At 31.2% G+C, this 24,217-nt stretch overlaps 1 protein-coding gene across 6 annotated transcripts in view; it reads left to right on the plus strand.

Moving 5' to 3' along the window:
* The window catches only part of LOC143054134 (cAMP-dependent protein kinase inhibitor beta-like), a 57,596-nt gene extending 35,190 nt beyond the window's left edge, over positions 1-22,406 (plus strand). For 4 of the 6 annotated variants that reach the window (XM_076227041.1, XM_076227039.1, XM_076227040.1 and 1 more), the window contains 2 exons: positions 16,440-16,620; positions 19,487-22,406. In XM_076227041.1, coding sequence (XP_076083156.1) covers positions 16,467-16,620; positions 19,487-19,551 — 219 coding nt within the window. In that variant the 5' untranslated portion in view covers positions 16,440-16,466 and the 3' untranslated portion in view covers positions 19,552-22,406. Of the gene's footprint in view, positions 1-5,222; positions 5,452-15,917; positions 15,943-16,439; positions 16,621-19,486 lie in introns of those variants that run through there. The other 2 variants (XM_076227042.1, XM_076227043.1) reach the window with 2 other exon arrangements.
* The last annotated feature ends 1,811 nt before the right edge of the window (positions 22,407-24,217 follow it).

The raw sequence follows: 24,217 nt of genomic DNA on the forward strand, positions 1-24,217 counted from the left end.
AGGTTCGTCGGCTTTATTAGTCAAGACTTAAAGCCGTGGAAGGAAATTGATTTGTATTTACAAAGTTTTCTCTCATTTTAAGCAACATATATTCTTGAGGTTCAGATTGTGTGAATATAAGGATGTAGAAGTGGTCTGTTTCTTTTTCTAAATAAGGATCTGTTAATTTAAATCTCTGCCTGCATCATCAAAATCATTTTGGAATTTCTTCATAATCAAATATATCTCAAAATAAATTACTAGTAATATTTATATTTTATAGATGTTCTGATGGTAATTTTTAACAGTTATATAGTTTAATTTAGATATCTAAGGCAGTTTACAAAGTATTAAGTAAATTAGTCACTATATTAAGATTTTTATAGATGATCATTTGCTAGTACATGTATGTGTTTCTTAATCTTTCACTAAAAAAAGTCCTTTCTGTGATGTAGATGGACAGATTTTCATGGCTTAGTTTATTTGTCTTCATTCTGTCCATCTATCATTTGCATGAATGTATTGCTTACTCAATTCATCAGAAGGGAGAAGGTAGCAAATATAAAGGGGGATAACTTTTATATGTATGTACACAACATGCCTGACAAGTCATTTTGAAATTCATAAATAAAATTGACTTGAAGGCTGTGTTGAAGGCCATACCTTGACCTAGCTATAATGGTTAACTTATATAAATTGTGACTTGGATGGAAAGTTGTCTCATTGGCACTCATACAACATCTTCCTATATCTATTTACATAATAAGAACAGAAAGCTATGTAAATTTGTCTGACTGGCTGAAATGCAATGGAATGTTGAAGTTCAATGTTTCAATGAATGTATGAAGAGAATTTTTTTTCTCTTGTCACTATTAAAAGGAGTTATGAGAATTATTTTACAGATGTAGAATGGAAAAATGTAAAGAAATTGGATATAGATTTGTATTTTGAATCTCTGATTACTTTAATTGACAGTTTTATCTTATTGGAAGCTATAGTTTTTGTGTTCCCAATTTATTGTTCCCAATTTATTTTTCTAAGTTAATTCATTCATGGCACTTGAAACTGTTTTGTTAAACATTCTAAGAAAATATTTGCATTTTATTCTGATAAAAAAGTATGGAATCTTATCTATTCAATTATATTTTAGTGAAAATATTCACAATATAAAAGATTAAAGTTTAGAAACATCATTTCACTGAATTATATATAAATTGAAAGTTGAATGAATAAAAATCCATATAGCAAGTAAATAATTAAATAGAAGCCATGAACAAAACAAAACAAAAAAAACAGTGGAACGAGGGAATAATCTTGGGATTTAAAGGAATAAAAATCCTTGATACAGAAGATACATGGTCTTAACTTTGTCCCTTAAACCTTATATGTCATATATTTAAATCGTAAACACATAAAAAAGGCAGAATATACCAAAGGGAGAATGATTTAAACTCAGAAATAAAAGAAATATAAAAAGAGATGGTTTGATTGCTAATGAGACAACTATCCACCCAAGTTTATATGAAGTAGATGTTAACAATTAATTATAAGCAACCATGCAGCCTTTAACAATGAGAAAAGGCCATACTGTATAGTTGGCTATAAAAGACCAATATTATTATAAAACTCTAAAAAAGAAATGACACAATTCTATTGAGATAAGGCTGACAAAAGAAACAAAAGCAATAAAAAGACAAACAACTTAGTTAAAACACTATATAATAAACTAAATATTCAGAGGAACACAAGCCCTCAAAGGGGGGTTCTGAGGTTCCTGAAAGGAAAACTGGTTAAAAGCTACGAGTATATAGATTAAAAACTGCAGTTAATTGATTTATTTTGTGATGCAAAAGTTTTCTTTGAATGAGGAAAAAATATACTTTATTAGATACAATGATACATGTGGCATTGCAAAATTGTGCAGACATTATAAGCCAGAAAAACTAATCCCATAGTTAATTTATGATTCTTGAATTTTGATTCAATTTTTATACGCCCATCAAAATTTTGACGGGACTTATTATGGTATACAAATGTCTGGTGTCCGTCCGTCTTTCCGTCTGTCCGGCGTAAACATGTCGCACTGTAACTTGAGAACGACTTATCTAAAAGTTTTCCTTTTGCTGTGTGTGTTATATTTTAATGTTGTGTCGTTGTTCTCCTCTAATATTTAATGCGTTTCCCTCAGTTTTAGTTTTTTACCCCGATTTTGTTTTTTGTCCATGCATTTATGAGTTTTGAACAGCGGTATACTACTGTTGCCTTTATTTATCTAAATTTCATAAAACTTAATATAGTTGTTTCTTGTGGTTGTCAAATGATCTGTATACTTTTTGGTTAAAATAAGATTTAAACTTTTTGAGTTACGGCACTTTGTAACTAAAACAGTGGTGTGATTTTTTTTCATATTGCTTAAAACTTTACACACTTCTTTGTTATATTAATCTTAGGATCTGTATACTTTTTGTTGATGATTCAAAATTTCATTTTTGAGTTATTGAGTATTTTGTAAAAAAGGGGGAGGGTTTTTTTACATGTCGCGCCGTATCTCAAAAATGATTTATGATTATTGCTTAAAACTTCACACACTTCTTTGTTATATTAATCTTAAGATCTGTATACTTTTTGTTGATGATTCAAAATTTCATTTTTGAGTTATTGAGTATTTTGTAAAAAAGTGGGAGGGTTTTTTTACATATTGTGCCGTATCACAAAAATGATTTATGATTTTTGCTGAAAACTTTACACACTTCTTTGTTATATTAATCTAAAGATCTGTATACTTTTTCTTAAATTCTATTTTAGTGATATTAAGTTTTTTGTAAATAAAAAACAGGGTGGGGTTCACATGTCCCGCCGTGTCTCAAAAAAAATAAATGATTATTGCTTAAAACTTTCTCAGAAACTATTTATGATTATTGCATAAAACTTCCACACAAGACGTCGGGCGTATCAAGCGCTCATAGCGCAGCTGTTTATTCTGTTTTTATATATTTTTTTTCAAGAAAACCAGGAATTTTATTTATTTTTCCACAAATCCACAAAACTTTTTTCCCAAACAACAATATTGATCAATCCAGATTATTGAAACTGCAAACTACCTGGACTTATTTAGTCCTTTGCACTTTACTTTGTGTAATAAATATCAGTTAAGTAATTCTGCCTGAATTATAACTAGAAGGCATGAATAAACTTTCAGCTAAATTTGACTTTCAAAAGAAAAAACATTGATGTATAATTATTTAAGGAAACTAAACTAAATGTTATCTTGCCTGACATTTAACTTAATGACAGTGAAATTAAGTGACTGATTAAATTCCCCTTTATTGAACTTATACCTAACGAACTATGAAAGTCTGGAAGTGCTTGCTCAGATCAATAGGTGTTTGACAACTTTAAACCTTAAAAAATATGGGTTTTCCAGGAACGTGTAATGTTAAACATGAAGCATTAAAAAAAACTACGGTTAAAAGGTCATCAAATAGCATTTAAAGAGTTTTAGAGTGTTGATTTGTTGTCAAAATTAAATGATCTTTTAACCAGGTCATATGGATATCAATTTATCTATATGTAGGGTAAATAGTGTAGGGCAGCTAAAAAAAAATGTTACTAAGGCAGCAACGCAGCATAAGACGAAACACATTGAGAGATCAACTTAAAGTCATCAACAATTTTCTGCAGTACATTATACATCATCATTGTAGTTCTTTCCCAGTTTAGATAAGATGTAAATAAGTTTATCAATTACTAAGGACTGAGAAGTTCATCATAGCTTGGAACAGGTCTGAACATATGGACATATAATATATATACATTTGATATATAATGATACATATATCATGATTAATAAAATAAAAAGGTATGTAGAACCTACAAAATAGATCAATTCATATGAAGCACTTCAACTGATTACTATCAGTACAATAGACAACTTAAAGGCAGGAGTATGCAAGATTTTACTTTTTTGCTTTTGCGCCAGAAAAACAACATTGATATAGGCCATTATATCACACAACAACTTAAACATGTTCAAGCACCAACACATCTGCAACTGACAGCCATTTTTCTCTGGTTGATCTATTGACATTTGTTTTGTTTTGAACATTACAGGTTAACATTTTATTCTCAATGACAGGACAAACTTGTTCTTTGGTCTCTGGTTGATAGTTTGTCTTTGGTCTCTGGTTGATATTAAATCTCAGGGCCTCTGTTGACAAGAGTTATGTCTTATTGGTAATCATTACATATCTACTTATTTTTATATTGAATTTCAGGGCCTCTGAGTTATTTTGGATTTTCTGTTCTTTTTTGCAAAAATGATTTGTAGTAGGTAGTTATAGGGACCAGAAAAAAGCATTGAATAATAAATTCCACATTTTATGTTTTCCTTTAATTAAAGAGAGCTGGTGGAAGATATCAAAGGGACATTCAACATCATAATTGACACCATAATGGCTAAAACTGAAATATGGTGAAAATGTATTGTACTCTTTACAAAAAACAGCATAGAAAACTTTGCAACATGAACCCCAACAAAAATACTGTATTCACATTTATCCTGTATTTTCTGTTTAATTCATCAAAAGTTACTGTCAATAAAAGAGATATTGAGTAAATGTTAAGAGAGAGTGACCCATAAATGCTGAATCAATCCTAAATTAATTCTAAGTCAAGATACAGTAATACCTAATAAAGATACTCTCACCATTATCCCTGGTCGATAGGACTTTATACTCTGCAGTAATCCATCCTAATGCTTTACGTCTAAGTCTTGTCATTGAATTTCATTTTGTCAACCTGATACTATTTAATGGATACAAATTAGATACTGACGATTTAATTTGAAATTAATTAGGGAGAGGTATGTTTATTCAAGTAAGACATTTATTGACAAATGCATTGGGATTCAATTTACACTCTGAAATAATTGACTTGCAATCCTTGATGACTAGAGCTACAGGGTTGTATTAAAATGATTCTGTCGTGAAATTTGTGCAGACAAAAAGTAGTTGGCACATTTGAATGGAAATATCAGCTTAATGAGTGTGGTGTGGATTTATAATACCTAGTTGTGAACAATTGTATTGTTACAGTTTGTAGCGGTACTGTTTATGAAAACAATAAAATATAGTACAAGGGGATTTTAAATATTTATTCAGTCAGGATTTAAGTATTGATTCTGACTAATTAGACGTGGAATTAATACATGAATAGAAGGGATCGTAGTAATCTGGACGATTATATATATGGTGTGCATTTTGTAAACATGTGATTCAGATGCCATGTGGATATAAATTTTAGTGAATTTCTTGGATTTTATGGTTTTTTATGGACTAAAACATTTATAGGATTTATTGAGTTTTTTTTAAGTGTATTAATATATTGTGTGGCCATATTACTATATATCATCTATTTCCTGGGAATTAAACAAGTTAACTGCAGTTTATGATAGATTTTCAGGATATTTGAAAGGTAAATGATTTTCAAAGTGATGACAAATTAATTATAACATCTCATTTCTCTTGTTTAAACAAAAATATGATTTTTATCGATAACATCAATTAGCAAATTTATTAACTTCATACTGCCATGTTTCTCTGATGTTCACCAAAGGCAAAGGCCTAAGTCTTTGATATTATATTTAGTTTAATTCAAATTTTTATTATGACAATAAACTCATCATCATGACATAACTGTTTCAAAAGTTTGCTATGTGATAAAATAAAACACAAGAACAGAATATGATATGTATTATCAGCAAAAATTAAACAATTTTAGAAATATTATTTAATCATTTTAATTTCCCTTCCTGTGGGTCATTTGATTACTATACACAGGAAACTTGTTTTCAATAGTTTCATTTTATTTAGTAGTGAAGTATACAGTACAATATAGATATTGTTGTTTTCTCATAGATACATACATGACATAGGTGGATCAAGGGGGGGGGGATTATATAGGGAATCACTGATGACTGGATAGGTCCCCCCTTATGAAAAGATCTGGATCCGCCACTGAGATTTATAGTCTGGGTGTAAATTGATATTCTAGTACTGTATCTCATATTACTTCTAGCATTCAGTTATTTCAGAGTATATGATGTGATTTTTTGACAAATTTTCAATGATTCTACACAAGTCTGGTTTCTTTGCTTGTTTACGTCATAAGTAAATGTGTGTTTAAGTGGATGGCTTGCAAAATAAAGACCCTGAAAAGCACTGTCAACATCAACTTTTGCTAACTAAACTAAATGACTACTGTAAATTCAGAAATTATTGCGAGGTTTTTATTGTTGCGAAAAATGCCACAGAGTAGTAAATGCAATAAATTAAACTCGCATTGTGAAATATTTTATATGAATTAAACAAGATTTTTCTCAAAATCGTAAAAATTAAATTGCATTTAAGTCTAAAATGACAAAATCGCAATAACAAATGCACGCAATAATTTCTGAATTTACAGTTTATACCAATGCTAAATTTAATGACTCCAACATGTGTTTCATCAGTAAGATCAGTGGTGATAGTTTCTAAGACCAAAAAGACAAAAATCAATGTGAGCAGGATATGTGAGAAGGCTTAAACTAAATATACTGATAAGAAAACTGCACAGATCTAAGCCTTACAGCGTTTTTAGTCACCCAGACAAGTTTATAATTTAATTAAGGCATTAATTTGAATCCTAAATGTAAAAGCACAATTTAGGAAACTAATTTGTTGCAATACACACTAACAGTGACAGACAGACAGATAGATAGACTTATTATACAAGAATTCCTAGTGAGAACCCTGCAAGAAAATGATCTTAGTACGGTACTGTCCCTGAGATAAATGAGTGCTGAGATCATGGACATGCTACACATGCTTGACCGAAACCCATCCAAGAAAGGAAACAAACCTTATTAACAACAAATGTTGGGAGCCTGAAGCTTAAGCCATTGATTTTAGGAAATATTAATACTGTTGAGGATGCAGACTAATAAAACTGCTTTAGCACAGGTTAAATTCAATTAGTATATATGTATTCTAGAAGGATCCAAAAGACCTTTATAGAACACACTAAGTAATGGAAAAATTTATCCAAAGCTCCAACAGTTAATCAGTTTGTTGTTACTGATTTAATGAACCTGATTTCATGTGAAACATATTACAATATTTCTTCCCCCTCCAAAGATAATACTATTGGGCATTATGTTTGCATGTTTATTGGTCTCTCGGTCCAAGTCATTCTATCTGTCTAATTTTTTTATGGGTAGTGCATTCACGGGTCTACCTTCAAGCTAAAGTTTTAGATTTATAATATAAGGTACATGTAGTTTGCAGCCACTTTAACATAAAACTTAGTACACAGTTAATTATGAAGTAAAGTATTCTCAATTTTAAGTTTGAATTGTTTAATATTTTTTATGCCAGGTCTTATTTAAGCGGACTACGAGGCAGATTTAGAGGTTTTTTCTGGGGCCCCAGGCTCCCCTTTTGTGGGAAAAATTTGGTTGATTATATAGGAAATCATTGAAGCATGACTGGAGTGGCCCCCCTCTTAGGCAGTCAGTGGGCCCCCCTTACAAAAATTTCTGGATCCCCCACTGGGACTTTTTGGTATTGTTTTGTTTAACAGTGGCAGTAAAATATAAATTGTTCATATCAACTTTATTTGAACTCTGGTGGATTTTTGTCTCATTGACAATCATATCAATAACATCTCCTTTTTTGTATATCAAACATGATTATAAGTCACACAGTGAACAAGGCTGCACTGAGGTGTCCTGTAGCCTAATATTCTGGTTTGATCTTATTTTGAATTTCACATGTCAGCTAGTTGTCTTCATGTCATATAAAAATATGCGTTTCTTTGTATGACTACAATTGGGAAGTTTTACCCAGAATGTAAACAGATAAATGCAGCACTTATATAGAAATGTTTATGATTCATGTTTAAAGTAATATATATCCCTCATTCATTTGAAATGAATATAAAGAAAATATATTGTTTACATTGTATATAGTTTTGGTTTTACTATAGTTAGCTGAGATCAATGAAAGCTTTTTTCCCCATATCTTCGGTGTCAAGATCATGTTTTATAGTTTTTCATTGATTTACTAACGGTTGGGGAGACAGATTGTGTCTTAAGTCAATAAGTATTTATTGTTGGTATATCTGAGTCAAAGCCAAATTGGAAATCTTTATGTTTTTTGCATACCTTCAATAAAAATAACAATGTATACAATAGGGTACAAACAAAAACTAGTTGAACATGATGCCACGTTCAATATGTACCTCACTTAAAGTCTGCAGCTTGTAATTGAGTATTTGTTTTTTTGCTGTTTCTGATATTTATTTTTTTTGTTTATTGTTTTGCTGAGTTTGTTTCTATGTTATGCTGATGTTACACCACTGTGAAGGTTTGGTACCTTCAAAATGCCACATTCTATATATAAATGTCCCAATTAAGTCAGGAGCCTGTAATTCAGTTGTTATTATCATTTGTTGTTGTATATATCATATTTGATTTTTAATTCATTGTTTTGTACATAAATCAGGCTGCCAGTTTTCTTCTTTGAATTGTGTACAATTTGTCATTGCAGGGCCTTTTATAGCTGTTTTAATATGTAGTATTGGTTTTGCTCATTGTTGAAGGTCATACAGTATCTACATTTGTTAACTTCTATGACATTCAGTTTCTTATGAAGAGTTGTCTTATTCAATCAAACCACATCTTCTTATATTTATGATTATGGCCAATTTTCCTGAATGTGCTTGATTTTAAACATTTATGAAATCCTAACAAAGTTTTAATACCAGAGAGAGTTAAGTCTATGTAGAAGAATGAAGATCTAAAATATTTTCCAATAATTTTATGTACATAACCATAAAATTAAAAATGCAAAAATGTTACTTTTTATTAGTGCTTTACATTATATTAATTGCTGTTTGGAACTAATTTTTCATGTTTCGGTAACCTTTTACATGGAAAGACATTATAATAAAAAAAGAATTAAATCTACACATCTTAAGACATGAGGTTTAAACTTCAAATAGAATTTTTTGTTTGAAAAATTATGATTTTGTAGTTTTTTGTTAGAATGAAAGAAACCCTGCACATTTGCCCTTTTGAACTTACTTCAAGCATTTATGAATTGATAATACAACATAACTATGATACAACCTCATATATTGTTACTGTAAATTAACTCAAAAATTATTAACTTTATAAAACAGCTGTTGTGTTATTTACAAATTTGCAAGGAATTTACCCATTAATTTTTATACCCAGTGCTTGCAATTTATACATATTACTGTCTCCACAAATTTAAGAAAGAAATACTATATTTCTATTAAATCTAAGTATAAAAAAGAAGATGTGGTGTGATTGCTGATGAGACAACTATGGCAAGCTGTTTTACTATTTATTCGAATTTCAAGATATCTCCTATAATATATAACATATCTTATATAAGATATCTCCTTTAATATATAAGATATCTTATATAATTTCATTTTTATAAGATATCTCATATATTATATAAGATATCTTTAATGTTATATAAGATATCTCATAAAGTTTATATGATATCTTACATACTTTATAAGATATCTTATAAACAATTTTTATATAAGATATCTTATATAGTTTATAAGATATCTCATATAGTTTATAAGATATCTTATATAGTTTATGAGATACCTTATGAAGACAATTATATAAGATATCTGATAAACTATATAAGATATCTGATAAACTATATAAGATATCTTATAAACTTTAGGAGATATCTTATAAACTTTAGGAGATATCTTATAAACTTTAGGAGATATCTTATAATCTTTAGGAGATATCTTATAAACTAAATAAGATATCTCCTATAATATATAATATATCTCCTTTAATAGATAATTTCATTTTTATGAGATATCTTGTATATTATATGAGATATCTTTAATGTTATATAAGATATCTCCTAAAATTTATAAGATATTTTATATACTTTATAAGATATCTTCTAAAGTATATGAGATATCTTATAAACCATTTTTATTTAAGATATCTTATATTATTTATAAGATATTATATTGTTTATAAGATATCTCATATAGTTTATAAGATATCTTATATAGTTTATGAGATATCTTATAAAGACAATTATATAAGATATCTGATAAATTATATGAGATATCATATAAACTATATAAGATATCTTATAAACTATATAAGATATCTTATAAACTATATAAGATATCTTATAAATTATATGAGATATCTTATAAACTATATAAGATATCTTATCATATACTTAGCATTAATATGATAGCTTTTGCATATGTGTAATGGGCGGAAGTGCACAAGCCATATCTTCCCACCCGGGCTGATAACCCATATCAAGTGCCTCTCGTGCAAAAAACCCATATCAGTGCCTCTCGTGCAAGTTACTTCCGGTGTTTCCGGTATCGGTTGTTTACTTTTCCATTGTGACGTCAGATGTTTTTAATGACGACGTCAAAATTTACGGGAACTTTTGTTGGGATAGTTTAATACTTGCTAACAAATGCCATTGACAATTATGAATCATTTTATAGTACAACAAACATGGAGTAGTAATGATCGTAAAACTCTTCCAAATTTTCAATGTTTCAAAATGCCTCTATAGGATATGTTACCATAAATATATAAGGAGTTAATGATGCTGTTGGACAACTATAGTATATTTGATTCATAATTTTAATTTTCTTTATAAAGTGTTTGACTGTTTTAGTTATTGTATAAGTTTATTTGCCTTACATAAAACTATTGTCGGAAATATATGATAAAGCGATTAATACATGGCCTTTTCCATATCAGCCTGGGTATCATCCCTCGACCCATATCAGCACCTCGACTCCGTCTCGGGCTGATATGGGGGTCTCGGGATGATACCCAGGCTGATATGGAAAAGGCCATGTATTAATCTCTATTTATAAACTATATAAGATATCTTATAAAGGTTATGAGATATCTTGAAGTAAGAATAAATAGCAAAACGGCTTGCCATAGACAACTCTTCACAAGAGACCAAATGACACAAAAATTAACAACTATAGTTCACCGTACGGCTGTCAATAATAGGCAAAGTCAGTTTTAAAAGCCCATGAGATGACAAATGTAAAACTATTCAAACAAGAAGAAAAAATTGTGTAAAAAAAAATAACAAAAAACAAATATTTTATATTTCTAAGGTTCTTAATTTTTTTTAATTTCCATTTATAAGCAGAATTAATCAGATACAGGTGATTAACTTGTTGTTGCAGACTGTTTTTAAATGATCTAAAAGTTTAAACACAGTTACACCTACTAATATACTAATAAGGAATTGATAATCCTGTTAGTCTCCAGATTATCAGGATTATAAGTGCTTTAGACAATAACAAATGTTAAGATAAGTTAAGGTCGTGATACCAGTGGAGATCATGTCAGATAGTTTCATTAGGCTGAGATTTGTAAAGCCAAAAACATTTGCTTAGCTTGGATCCTCTTCTTGCAATAATCTTGGATTTATAATAATTGCTTCAACCTGCAGACAAATGTGTCATCATCATAATATTGGCTCAATCTTTCTTTTTTCAAATGATGAATGTTTCCTCTGCAGATTTTTCTACAAAAAGAAGTCCAATTACCTAATTGTATTTTCCTGGACCCATATAATAACTTACCTTAATTATCCACTGATTTGTGCTTTGATTTTTTTGCAAATGGTCAATTACATAATTAAAGAACATAACATTTAAAATGGCTGTGATAGCTGATATCATGCAATATTACTCAGATAGAACTACTCATTAATTGTCTTAATTAAGCTAATATTATTTTTCAAAGTTTTTGAAAGAATCTTAATGCAATAGAGGACTTCCTGACTGTATAGATATTTCGTCTATTTATGTATGTATATTGACCTCTTGTACACTGTTGTGTCTGAGCTAGGATAATAAAACTTTGAATCTTGAATCTAGAAACTTTGTTGCTATTTTCATTTTTGGAGCCTTCTGCAATAAGTGAGGTAAACTGATATTTTTATTTTATTATCCATATAAGGCACTGAGAGTAAAAGAAGATTTTTGTAGTATTTAAAAATTCATATATGACTTCACTTAAGGGGCATATCGTGTTATCGTGGGATGCCATCTGTGTCCTGATGGACACATTCTCCGTTTATATTACAATTAATTGGTTGATACATGTACCACTGCTTTTGGAGATTAAAACTCCGAGGGTGATACATGTACCACTCCTTTTGGAGGTTAAAACTCCGAGGGTGATACATGTACCACTCCTTTTGGAGGTTAAAACTCCGAGGGTGATACATGTACCACTCCTTTTGGAGGTTAAAACTCCGAGGGTGATACATGTACCACTCCTTTTGGAGGTTAAAACTCCGAGGGTGATACATGTACCACTCCTTTTGGAGGTTAAAACTCAGAGGGTGATACATGTACCACTCCTTTTGGAGGTTAAAACTCAGAGGGTGATACATGTACCACTCCTTTTGGAGGTTAAAACTCCGAGGGTGATACATGTACCACTCCTTTTGGAGGTTAAAACTCAGAGGGTGATACATGTACCACTCCTTTTGGAGGTTAAAACTCCGAGGGTGATACATGTACCACTCCTTTTGGAGGTTAAAACTCCGAGGGTGATACATGTACCACTCCTTTTGGAGGTTAAAACTCCGAGGGTGATACATGTACCACTGCTTTTGGAGGTTAAAACTCCGAGGGTGATACATGTACCACTCCTTTTGGAGATTAAAACTCCGAGGGTGATACATGTACCACTCCTTTTGGAGGTTAAAACTCCGAGGGTGATACATGTACCACTCCTTTTGGAGGTTAAAACTCCGAGGGTAACCCCATTTCCTTTGTTGAAATGATATATCTTTCATACAATAACTTTTTGTAAATTTATCTTCAATAATTCAAACATCAATTCTAATGCAATTAGTTTGTATCAATAGTTCTGATTGGATGACAGTTAGCGTAAAATTCTCTATCTCCTTGTCTGTAACTAAGGTAGCCGACATTTTGAATTGCTGAATGTATTGACATGTAATTTCTACAATAATAAGCCATAAAACTCACATGTTGCACCTAAAAATCCTCTTTTTATCCAATTTTATTACATTTTGAAGTGGCACAGAAGCCAGAAAACGCCCGGTGTTTATGTTTGATGCTGGAAGCATACCTATGACGTCATCTAGTGTTTGGACCAAAGAAGATAACATCTTTTCGCGGATTTTTTTTAATGAAGATTTTACACTGAAATAATGATTGTAATTTAATTATGAACTTGTTTTGCATATAACTGTATTGTATTTGAAGCTTTTCGGACGTCCATCGGTAGTTTTACTGTCGCAAATACCCTTTTACCTGTCCCTGCTACGCGTCGCCAGGTAAACTAAATTTGTGACAGTAAAACTACCGATGGACGTCTTTAAAGCTTCAAATACAATACAGTTATCTCTTAATTGATACAGTGGGGAATCAAAGGAATGCTGGAGATTTCAGTTATCTTGGTGTAATTGTTGCATTTTGACCAAGTATTTTATTAGTTATATACACTTTTAACCCTTCCTTCAATTTATGACTTATAATAAAATTGAGAATGGAAATGGGGAATGTGCCTAAGAGACAACAACCTGACCATAGAAAAAAACAACAGCAGAAGGTCACCAACAGGTCTTCAATGTAGCGAGAAATTCCGGCACCCGGAGGCGTCCTTCAGCTGGCCCCTAAACAAATATATACTAGTTCAGTGATAATGAACGCCATACTAATTTCCAAATTGTACACAAGAAACTAAAATTAAAATAATACAAGACTAGGCCAGAGGCTCCTGACTTGGGACAGGCGCAAAAATGCGGCAGGGTTAAACATGTTTGTGAGATCTCAACCCTCCCCCTATACCTCTAGCCAATGTAGAAAAGTAAACGCATAACAATTAATACACACATTAAAATTCAGTCCAAGAGAAGTCCGAGTCTGATGTCAGAAGATGTAACCAAAGAAAATAAACAAAATGACAATAATACATAAATAACAACAGACTACTAGCAGTTAACTGACATGCCAGCTCCAGACTTCAATTAAACTGACTGAAAGATTATGATTTCATCATATAAACATCAGGCACAATCCTTCCCGTTAGGGGTTTAGTATCATACCATCATAACATATATTAGAAGAACATAACTCGTGTCATGCCAACAACTGGTTTTTGAATAAATGTGTTTAGTTCCGATGCAAAGACCCTATAAGTGAATCAATATTAACGCCAAAATATGCAATCTTTAATGGCCTGACAACAGTATCGTAACTATATCTCTTCTTAATAAGTCTATTCAAAGGTTTTGTTAGTTTTTGAGGTGAATACTGACACCTTTGTGCTTTATAAAGAATATTTCCATAAAAAATTGGATGTGAAATACCTGAACGTATAAGAAGTCTGCATGTTGAGCTATATTTACGAATGATGTATGTATTGTCTTAAGGTAAGAGTACTATAGCTCAATATGGTAAAAGAAAAACTTTTGTGCTACTCTCAGATCAGTTATAAAAACAGTTGTTTATTACAATATCTGTTAAGCGAGTTGAATTTTTATTTTTCATTCATTATAGGCTTAATACAGCATGCACCTTATTTGCTAAAACAATCATATCTCTTTTTTTTCATAAAACAATATGCTTTTGCTATTTTATTTCTTGTTTGTCCATAAACGTACCACACAGGGACCATTTAAGCAATATAGAAATTGCACCATTGATCTTCATAGATGTAAAGGGAATAATAAAAATCATTAATAAAGAGGATTAACTGGTAATCAGTGAGATCACTGGTTTTTCCTATAATGTCCTTTCCATATTCAGTGATATTTGTCACAATGGAAGAATTTCCTGAATATTTCAGCTCAATATTGAGATTTGTATATCAATGGATGTCAGTATATATGTACATTTGGTAATCAGTGAGATCACATGATATATTAGGATTTTTCATTGCAATTTCAAATTATTAATTAAATTTCCTAGAATCTAAGTATTATAAGTCAAATATGGCTATCAAAGTTTGGTGTTATGAAGTTATGAGTTCACCATCTGTCATTTAGACCCATTCATGATACATGCAGGAGGATGTTAAACATGGATATAACTGGCCAGCTCGGCCAGGTAAAAGCCGAAAACTATATATAAATAACCTTGCATAAGACAGGATGAACTTGAATATTCTGCAAGACAAAATGCAGGAATCCATTACACGCCACTGAATATACGCCACTGAATTGTTAACAAAAGTGCAATTATTTTTTTGTACAGCAAAGATTCAGACAAATATAAGAATGCATAGCAACAGTTGTAAATGTAATAGTCAATCAGGAAAAAAATCCCCCATCCCAGAATAGTGAATGGTTGTCCTCTAATTGTTTGATACTGCATGGTTCCTGACCACTCCCAAAAAATCAAATTGACATGAAAAAGATTTACCACTTAAGGACAAGCAGATTTGGGAAATTTTCAATTCTAGGAAATGGCAAATAATTTCCTCAACAACATCATTGACTGAAAGTTTTCACACTTGTACAATTGACTTAAAGTACTAATACATGTAGTCAGGGAATTTGAGAATGATGCATTGAGGAAGTTAAATGTTGACATTCCAGATGAAGTACCTATACTTTGAAAAACAATGCATATAATTATGTTACATCATTATAATTATCTAGAATTAAGTGTCAGATCTTGTACAGATTGATTTACTTATATATATATATAATTGTATAATCTTTGCAGTTGCTGTGACATATTTGAATGTAAAAACTTGTATTAAGTTAATAACTGAAGACAAATTATATTAATTCTCAAAAGATCTTAATAATTTCAAAATATTCACCAATTGGACTTTAGGGAGGAAAACAACTCAATGTGTTTACCATTTATTCAGTAAGACATTATGTTGATTTTAATTAAAATTTTAACCAGAAAGTGCAGACTTCATTGATCTTTAGAATTATATATATATGATGGATTAACACATAACCAGATTGTAACTGTTATAAACCTATAAATGTAATTACATGAAGAAGACACTTAAAGCAAACTACAGTCGATTTTTTTTCTTGATTACCGATTTTCTTGGAAACATGACCAAAATTGTAATATTCATTGTTTTGACAAATTCTCCATTAAAGGCTATAGCAAATTTTTACTTAAATGTTAAGCCTCAATATCTTGTATATAACCAATGAAAACCATGAAAAACCTGCAGTATCTCATTATAGAATTAAGAATATAAATCAAAGACAACACTTAAATGAACTACAGGTAGATGAATTGACAGGACCATAAACAAGATAAGATTTATACCAGCAGCAACTATTTGAATGGTTCAAGAATCAATCATTTGGGTTTAGAACTCTAATTTTCTTATTATTTTTCAGAAGTTAAATGCCAAAAGCCCAGATGCCATGACAGATGTTGAATGTTCAGTGGTGTTAGAGGACTTTGTAAACTCTGGACGTACAGGGAGAAGGAATGCCGTACCAGATATTCTGGACGAGAAGGCAGCAGCAGTGTCCACAGGAGGGCTTCCATTTGACATGGAAAAATTAAATTGTTCAGGTATATATGTCTGCTTATCAAAGGATTGCTAGATTTTTTAGAGAAACCATGTTCTTCTGCTTTCAGGAAATCATCAAAAACAAAAATAAAACATTTATAAACATCTTCATATTAGGTGCTTCTCATGACTGAGACTTAATAATGCATCTCTAAAACAAACACACACACAGAGCTAATTCAAACTCCTGTTATAGGGTCACATTTTTGTCCCCTCAGCGGGATTGGAACTTTTACCTTTGATATACTACAGCACCAAACGCTTAGCCTCATGTCCAGCACTCTAGACCACTCTACCACATCTGCTATATAAAAATATAACTTCAATAGTCGTAGAGTATTACCTTGTCACAGAAGGCAAATCTAGAGAAGGCATATCTAAAGATACACAAAAGACATGTTTTTAAGCATGCAGAAATGTTATATTATTATTTTTTACACAATGTATTTTTTAATTGTCAGCAATCTAAATCAACAATTTTTATATACCATATGGGATAATGATTCAATTCATTATACAGTACTAGAAATAAGTATATCATACAAACAAGACTAAGCAAGTAACAACCATACAATATATATAACCACTGGATCTGATCAGTGTATTTGAGATTCAGAGTTAATACAAATATATATATAAGTCTGAAAATTACACCCAACATTAGAATTAGATTTTTATTCTGACAAATATTTTGTCCATCCCTCAGTGGGATACGAACTCACACCTTTAATACACTACAACACCAATCGCTTAGCCTCATGTCCAGCCCTCTAGACCTCTCGACCACATTCGCTTTATAAAAATTTAACTTCAATAGTCGTAGTGTTACCTTGTCACGGAAGGCGAATCTAGAGATAGATATATATAAGTGTCTGTCCTCTAGATCCCTAGTGCTGAATGAACATGTTTCTACGTTGTATTTCTGCCTCGACTTGTTTTATTGTTTGAAAATATAGTTTTACACTGAATTTTAAAAGTTATTAGTTTATTTTGGTTATGAAGCATGAAATCACTATTGTTTACTCAGTTTATGCTGCTATTAAAGAATTGTATTGTATGGTAGTCAGGAGATTTTGTAATTAAGCAGTTTGAATGATTTATGAAACATGACATATTCACAACTTTGTTGTAAAAATTCCCTTGGTTTTTCCTATAATGTCCTTTCCATATTCAGTGATATTTGTCACAATGGAAGAATTTCCTGAATATTTCAGCTCAATATAGAAATTGGTTTCATGTGATATTTGGTTTGTAGAAAGATGCCAATATTTGTGTTAAATGGGGCAAAAGTAGGAGATAATTACCCCAGTTTATCAATTATTCCTAGACATTGATCCTAATCAATACAAAAGCTGACTTTTCACTATGGCCTTTACAAAATTGTTTATTGACTTAATTACAGGGAATTATTTCTATTGCTGAATCATGTTATGAGAAATGTTCCCATTGTATTAGAGCTATTTTGTGTCTGGCACTGATAGAACCCATTATGCTTTTTGCAACAATTTTAATTTTACATTTTAACTTTTCCTAAAAATAAATATGTCATTGATATTCTTAGCTTAAATCTAGGAAATATCAATGGCATAGTCAACGACTCACCAGTAAATATGACAAGATAGTTTGTTAACTTAGTCAGTGTGGAAAAGTGATTCAACTCAGTCAGTGTGGAAAAGGAATTGAATAACTGTAGAAATGATCATTGCTTCATACTTGCAAACAAATCACCATGTCAGTCTTTTAGGTCCTCTAGGTGTCTGTCCACCTAATCTCCTTTATGACCAGCACATAGCTTCTGTACCATTGAAATTAGGTTGATAAAACTTGGTGGAGACAGATACCAGAGATAGGTCACTGTGACCTTGACCTTTCACCTCTATGATAGTAAACCTAGTCCAATTTGCGTCTTATAAATTTTGTACTTTAAAACATGAACTGGAGGGGTTGTCATATACAAAGTCAGGTCACTGAGTATTTTATGAATAGAACACAGAAATCATATTTTGTATAGGAGATATCAAGCTCTGCCTAAAATGTTTCATACAATGAAATCAGCCATCATTTTAGTTTTCTTGTTTGAATTAGTTTAAACATATTTATTTATAGTGGATTGGGAAACAAGTTTTGCAACTTATATTAATCACTTTCCACTTTGCGGGTGCGAGTGCTGCCTTGTAGCGGCATTAACCTAACTCTTTTTCGAAATCTACAAGGGTGTTTTTAACATGCAAGAGATATGGCTCGCTCTTAACACGGGCCAGCCATTTATCGTCCCCTTCCGACGGACTATCATCGTTTCCTCAAGACCATACTCGCAGATGGTGTCAAGGGAGAGCCGAAAATTGAGTTCCTGAAATTTTCATCCCAAACAGGAATCGAACCAGGAACCTTTGTGTTAGTAGTCTGATGCACTAACCACTACACCACGGCTCTCTTATTTGTTTGAATTGTTTTACATTGTCTTATCGGGGCCTTTTATAGCTGACTATGCGGTATGGGCTTTGCTCATTGTTGAAGGCCGTACGGTAACCTATAGTTGTTAATGTTTGTGTCATTTTGGTCTTTTGTGGATAGTTGTCTCATTGGCAATCATACCACATCTTCTTTTTTATATTGTCAAGCTCAGGTGTTCTCTCTATGTTTTGAAATTGTCAAAATTAAACTATATGCAGCTGGAACATTTCATAATCGAGTAGGTACATTCAGAAATAAGTGAGGAAGGCAGTTTTCCTATAAGCTTGTATTTAATCACATACTCTCAAAAAGTTTTGAAAAATTAAAATTAAAATAGTCGTTATATGGAGACTTGAATTATATTGTACTTCTCCGTAAACTTTAATACATATATTTTATATTGAATCTTTTCAGATGACAGCAAACCAGATTCCAAGCCTCCGTCAGAGGGAGAGAAAAATCAAGGTCAAGGATCATAACAAAGAGAAGAAATATGTAGAGAAAATCGTCATCCTGGAGTGACAGCTCTTCAGTAGTCCAAAGTCTTTCAGAACTACATTTAGATTTACTGCTAGTCAACACAGTGTTCAATATTATTAGCCTTAACATGCCACTAAGCACTCAGTTTAGATATACTGTGACGTTTCACAGCTAAAAAAAACTTAAAACATGATTATCATCATAGCTAGAAATGACATTGTAAAGATTACCAAAGGTGATGTGCTATTTCATATGTGCTTGTTTGACAACTTTTTGTGGAAAAATGAATGTTATATAATTTAAAGGAAATAGTCCTTTAATAATCAGAGTGTGACGTTTTTATACATTTTAACATGTGGTGTAAATGGACAGTTATGTTGTTTTAAGTATGATGAGTTTGATTCTAGGAAAAATTTTAGTTGATATGAACCTCATTTTTTCTGTAAAATTAAGAAATCCATGAAGGTGCAGCTCTACCACTTATGTACATCTGAGACCACTCCTATTTCCTAGAGGTTAACATGATTTTTACAGTTGCTTGATCTGCTTGCTAATGAGATCTTACCTTCAAAATCCTTCAAATATACTGTAAATTCAGAATATTTTGCACATTTTTTTTATTGCCTTGCACATTTGAAAACTCATATATATTTGAAATTTGATGAAATTATTTTTGTGTAGTATTTCCTTAAAGAGCAATAATTAATCTACCTTGTTATGTCTATTGATCAGCAAAGCAATAATGAATGCATTCAAAATTTCTGAATTTACGTCAGTATGTACACGTATTTAAAACCATGTGTACTTTACAGTTTGATTGTCATCTTCAGAGAGGGATGTTTAGGGGGGGAGGGGCTTTTGTTGGAAAAATACAGTTGATTATATAGGCAATCATTTTGCATGACTAGAATGGGCTCCCTCTTTGGCAGTCAGTGGGCCCAGCCCCTCTTAAGAAAATGTATGGATCTGCCACTGATCTGAGGCAGATTTAGGGGGGACCAGGGCCCTTCTTTGTAGGAACAAATTATTATTTAGGGACTTCCAAGTTTCTAAATCAGCTTTCAAACTTCTACTTATCACCACATCTTGCAACTAATATCTGAAATTACCCATGTACTTAATCTATCTGTGTGTGAATGAGTGTCAGATTTTTTCCTCCCGAGTTCAAAGTAACTCAAAGCATAATTTTTTTCCTCAACTGGTGAAACTGACAACGAATTATAACAGAAAATTGAAACTGATTTAAAAAAACAACCTACATGTTGACCTCTAAATGTCTTTAGTTTAATGTCTCTGATTTATACCCCACAATACCTCTTTCTCTTCATACCAAAATAGTTCTCATGGGGGAAATCTCTGATGTGATGTGAATAAATGTTAGTATGGAACAACATGAAAATAAAGACATATCAATACTAGAAAAACATGTTGTGTATCAAACTATGACAGTTTTAGTTTTAGTACAATTGTTTAGTTTAGATTTGAATTGTAAAGGTTTTATTGTGGCATAGTGGTATAATTTTTTGGTAAAATTTTTATCTAGATGTTTACTTTAGATTTAAGGGTAAACATATGATGAATATGACACATGTTGGGTATCTGTATCCGCAATCCCCTGAGTGATTTGCATCCTGAGGAGAATGAATGCAAGATGCAAACGGTGGATTAGTAAAAGTTGATCTGATTCCCACGGAGGGATAATGATCTGCAGGAAACTGATTTTACTTTTCCACAGTTTATTTTTATTCTTTAATTTCTTCTCATGAATTTTATCCCTCTGTGGATTTTGGATCAGAATAACTAGTGTGATAAAACAAATATTATGTTTTAGGGCAATTCAAGTAACTAAGAGTCTGACATTGAACTTTTTATTCATTATTCAAATATTTCATTAGAATGTCTGTCTATACATTTATCATTTTACATCATTGATCTATCTAATTATTCTTTTATAAATTGTATTTTAATGATTTTCAATATTATACAGGTACTTGTATATTGAAATGAAGTTTTAAAACAACCACATTTTATTATTGTAGACACAGAGCATTTTTCATGCCTTGTATATAACTGTGTTAATGAACACTATGTATCCAAAGGGAGATAATTATCAGAGTTATCTCATTTTGGGGGTTATTTAAACGATGTATATTCATAAATGTATTTCTTTGATAAAACAATGCTTTTTGAATGTATACTTGAAATTAACTGTTTTTTTATTCATTTTAAATAGTTCATTAATTATAAGAAATGCTGTTAAAAGTAAATCTATATATTATTTATGACATCAGTTGAAATCCATATTTCTAAAGTAGTTGAATGTTATATGATTCATTTCTGTACTAAATCCATATTTTCAAATGTTTAAGAGTTGTCTGTCTTCTGAAAAGGTTTATGGGTGAATGAAAGAATGAATGAGAAGACAGATAGATGTAAAATAGACAGCAACAAATTCAACAGGCAAATGTATTCTGACTTTCCATTCAGAATCTACAGCTATCGTAGTGTTTTAATTAATAAAACATTATATTTTACTGTAAGGCTTGTGTCAAAATTGTCAAAACGTTTCTTTGACAGAAGAAGTATGATATAAAAATCAAAGACCTTTAACCAAATGAACAATATTGAACCTCTGACTGCTGGATCACTGAAAAACTTTTAAAAACTAGTAGAAATACTTAATAGTTTTATGCTTTTTTGTTCATCCAGGATCTTTAACATGTTTACATATGTTTTGTTGTTACCTTGCTTCCTTTTGTAATAATTTTGTTCATACTATAAACAATTTTAATGTATTTGTTTCTTTTTGTGTATATTATTCAAATTTGACAAAAATAAAGTTTTTAAAATAGTATTTTATTTTTTAATTGCTAGGCCACAAACTTGTCTAAGAATGAAGATGAGCTATACATAAACTGACATATCTCTGGAAAAGTGTATGTATCAAACCCAATCTGACCATGCAAGGGCTGTATAGCCAGTCAAGGTTGTTAAAAACTTCCATGTGTTGTCAAACCCAAAAAATAAAGGAAGCTGATCCAAGTTTATTTGGAATTTTCTATTTACCAAGTGCAAAGAGTCTGAGTGATTGAAGTTGTTGATATCAAACCATGTGACCCATTGAAAGAAAATTTTAGATTTATATTTATTGTAAAATTATGTCATTTGGCTTACTAATTATGACCTTAAGTTGTCTTAGAGAATTCAAGTTAGGCAAACAATTATGGTAAAGGACCATATCTCTGTCTCAAAGTCTTTTTAATCTTTTATCATGAACAAATCTATGATTGAAAGAGTACTTTCTAAAGTAAAAATACAATAGTCACCCTGGCCTCTATAAATAAGCACATCATTAATATGCATTGCATTTAGATTTATCTGTTATAATATATAAAGGCAACAGCAGTATACCACTGTTCAAAAGATAAATCAACAAAGAAAAAAAAATCCCTGGTTAAAAACTAAAACAAAATGTAATACATAAACTATAAGAAGATGACAACAACCCGCAACAAAAAGAAACGCCAACACAGACAGGAACAGACCATATATATATAAGGGGGCGGTAGGAGGCGTCCTGATCCCGAAATTCCTGGCTTAAATACATGAAATCCTGAGGTCTCATATTTAAATAAATTAAATCCTGACATTCTGAAATTCGAAAAAAGAATTTCCGGGATCTGGAAAGGGTCAATCCCGAAATCCAGAGCTTAAAAACACCCGATCCCAGAGTCCTGATAAAGGTCCTATGTCCCCTTATATGACAACAATTCCTGACCTGGCACAGGACACCCCAAGAAAAAAACTATGGGTTAAACACGGTCTTACGACCAGCCAACCCCACCTCCCATATACAAAAAATATCACCTGAATGACAACACCATGTGACAGGAGCACAGCACAAACAAATTTGAAATTACCACTGAGAAATTGACTTTAATATAAATTACAGAAGAGAGCTGCCCAGTTCTACTGTTCGAAAATAAACCAGCTTTATATTATTTGTACCTTCTGGAACCCAAACATGCATTTAAATCTCTTTTTGATACTACATTAAGAATTTTCTTCAGCCTAACTTGCTGTTATGCTAAAAGGAGGCAACTGCCCAATAATACTGCTGAAAAATGAATGTTTTCTGATATAGTGATGTTGTTAATTACGTCATATTGAACCTCTATTTTGCATTATTTTAGATTCTGAAACCCCATTTCTAAATTTATATCAATGGTGTATACTTATATATATACTTGCTACACATCAATTTATATTTCTGCAGGCATAAAAATACTATAATTATTGATAAAACCTCCCAATGGATTTAACAGTTACTAGATCTCATATTTCGTTTGTTAGTCGAAGTATACCCCTGCAAATACCCTGAAAAACACACAAAAATAGTCTTACATAAGAACATCAGACTGGCGTTTTTTGAAACTGTATGACTTAAGCAGACAAGTTCAACTAAACAAACCGAGAACGAGAATATTAAGAACTGAACATATTAAACAATATTCCAGTAGGATGCTCAACATGAAAAATAATTTGATTATAAGGACAATTGCCTCTATCAAAACCAATCATGCTAATTTTCATCATGAACTTTGTCATTTTTTTGTCGAGCCTGCAACTTTTGTTGCAGAAAGCTCGACATAGGGATAGTGATCC

Source organism: Mytilus galloprovincialis, chromosome 12, assembly GCF_965363235.1.
Source record: "Mytilus galloprovincialis chromosome 12, xbMytGall1.hap1.1, whole genome shotgun sequence".
In the NCBI taxonomy this organism is placed as follows: domain Eukaryota; kingdom Metazoa; phylum Mollusca; class Bivalvia; order Mytilida; family Mytilidae; genus Mytilus; species Mytilus galloprovincialis.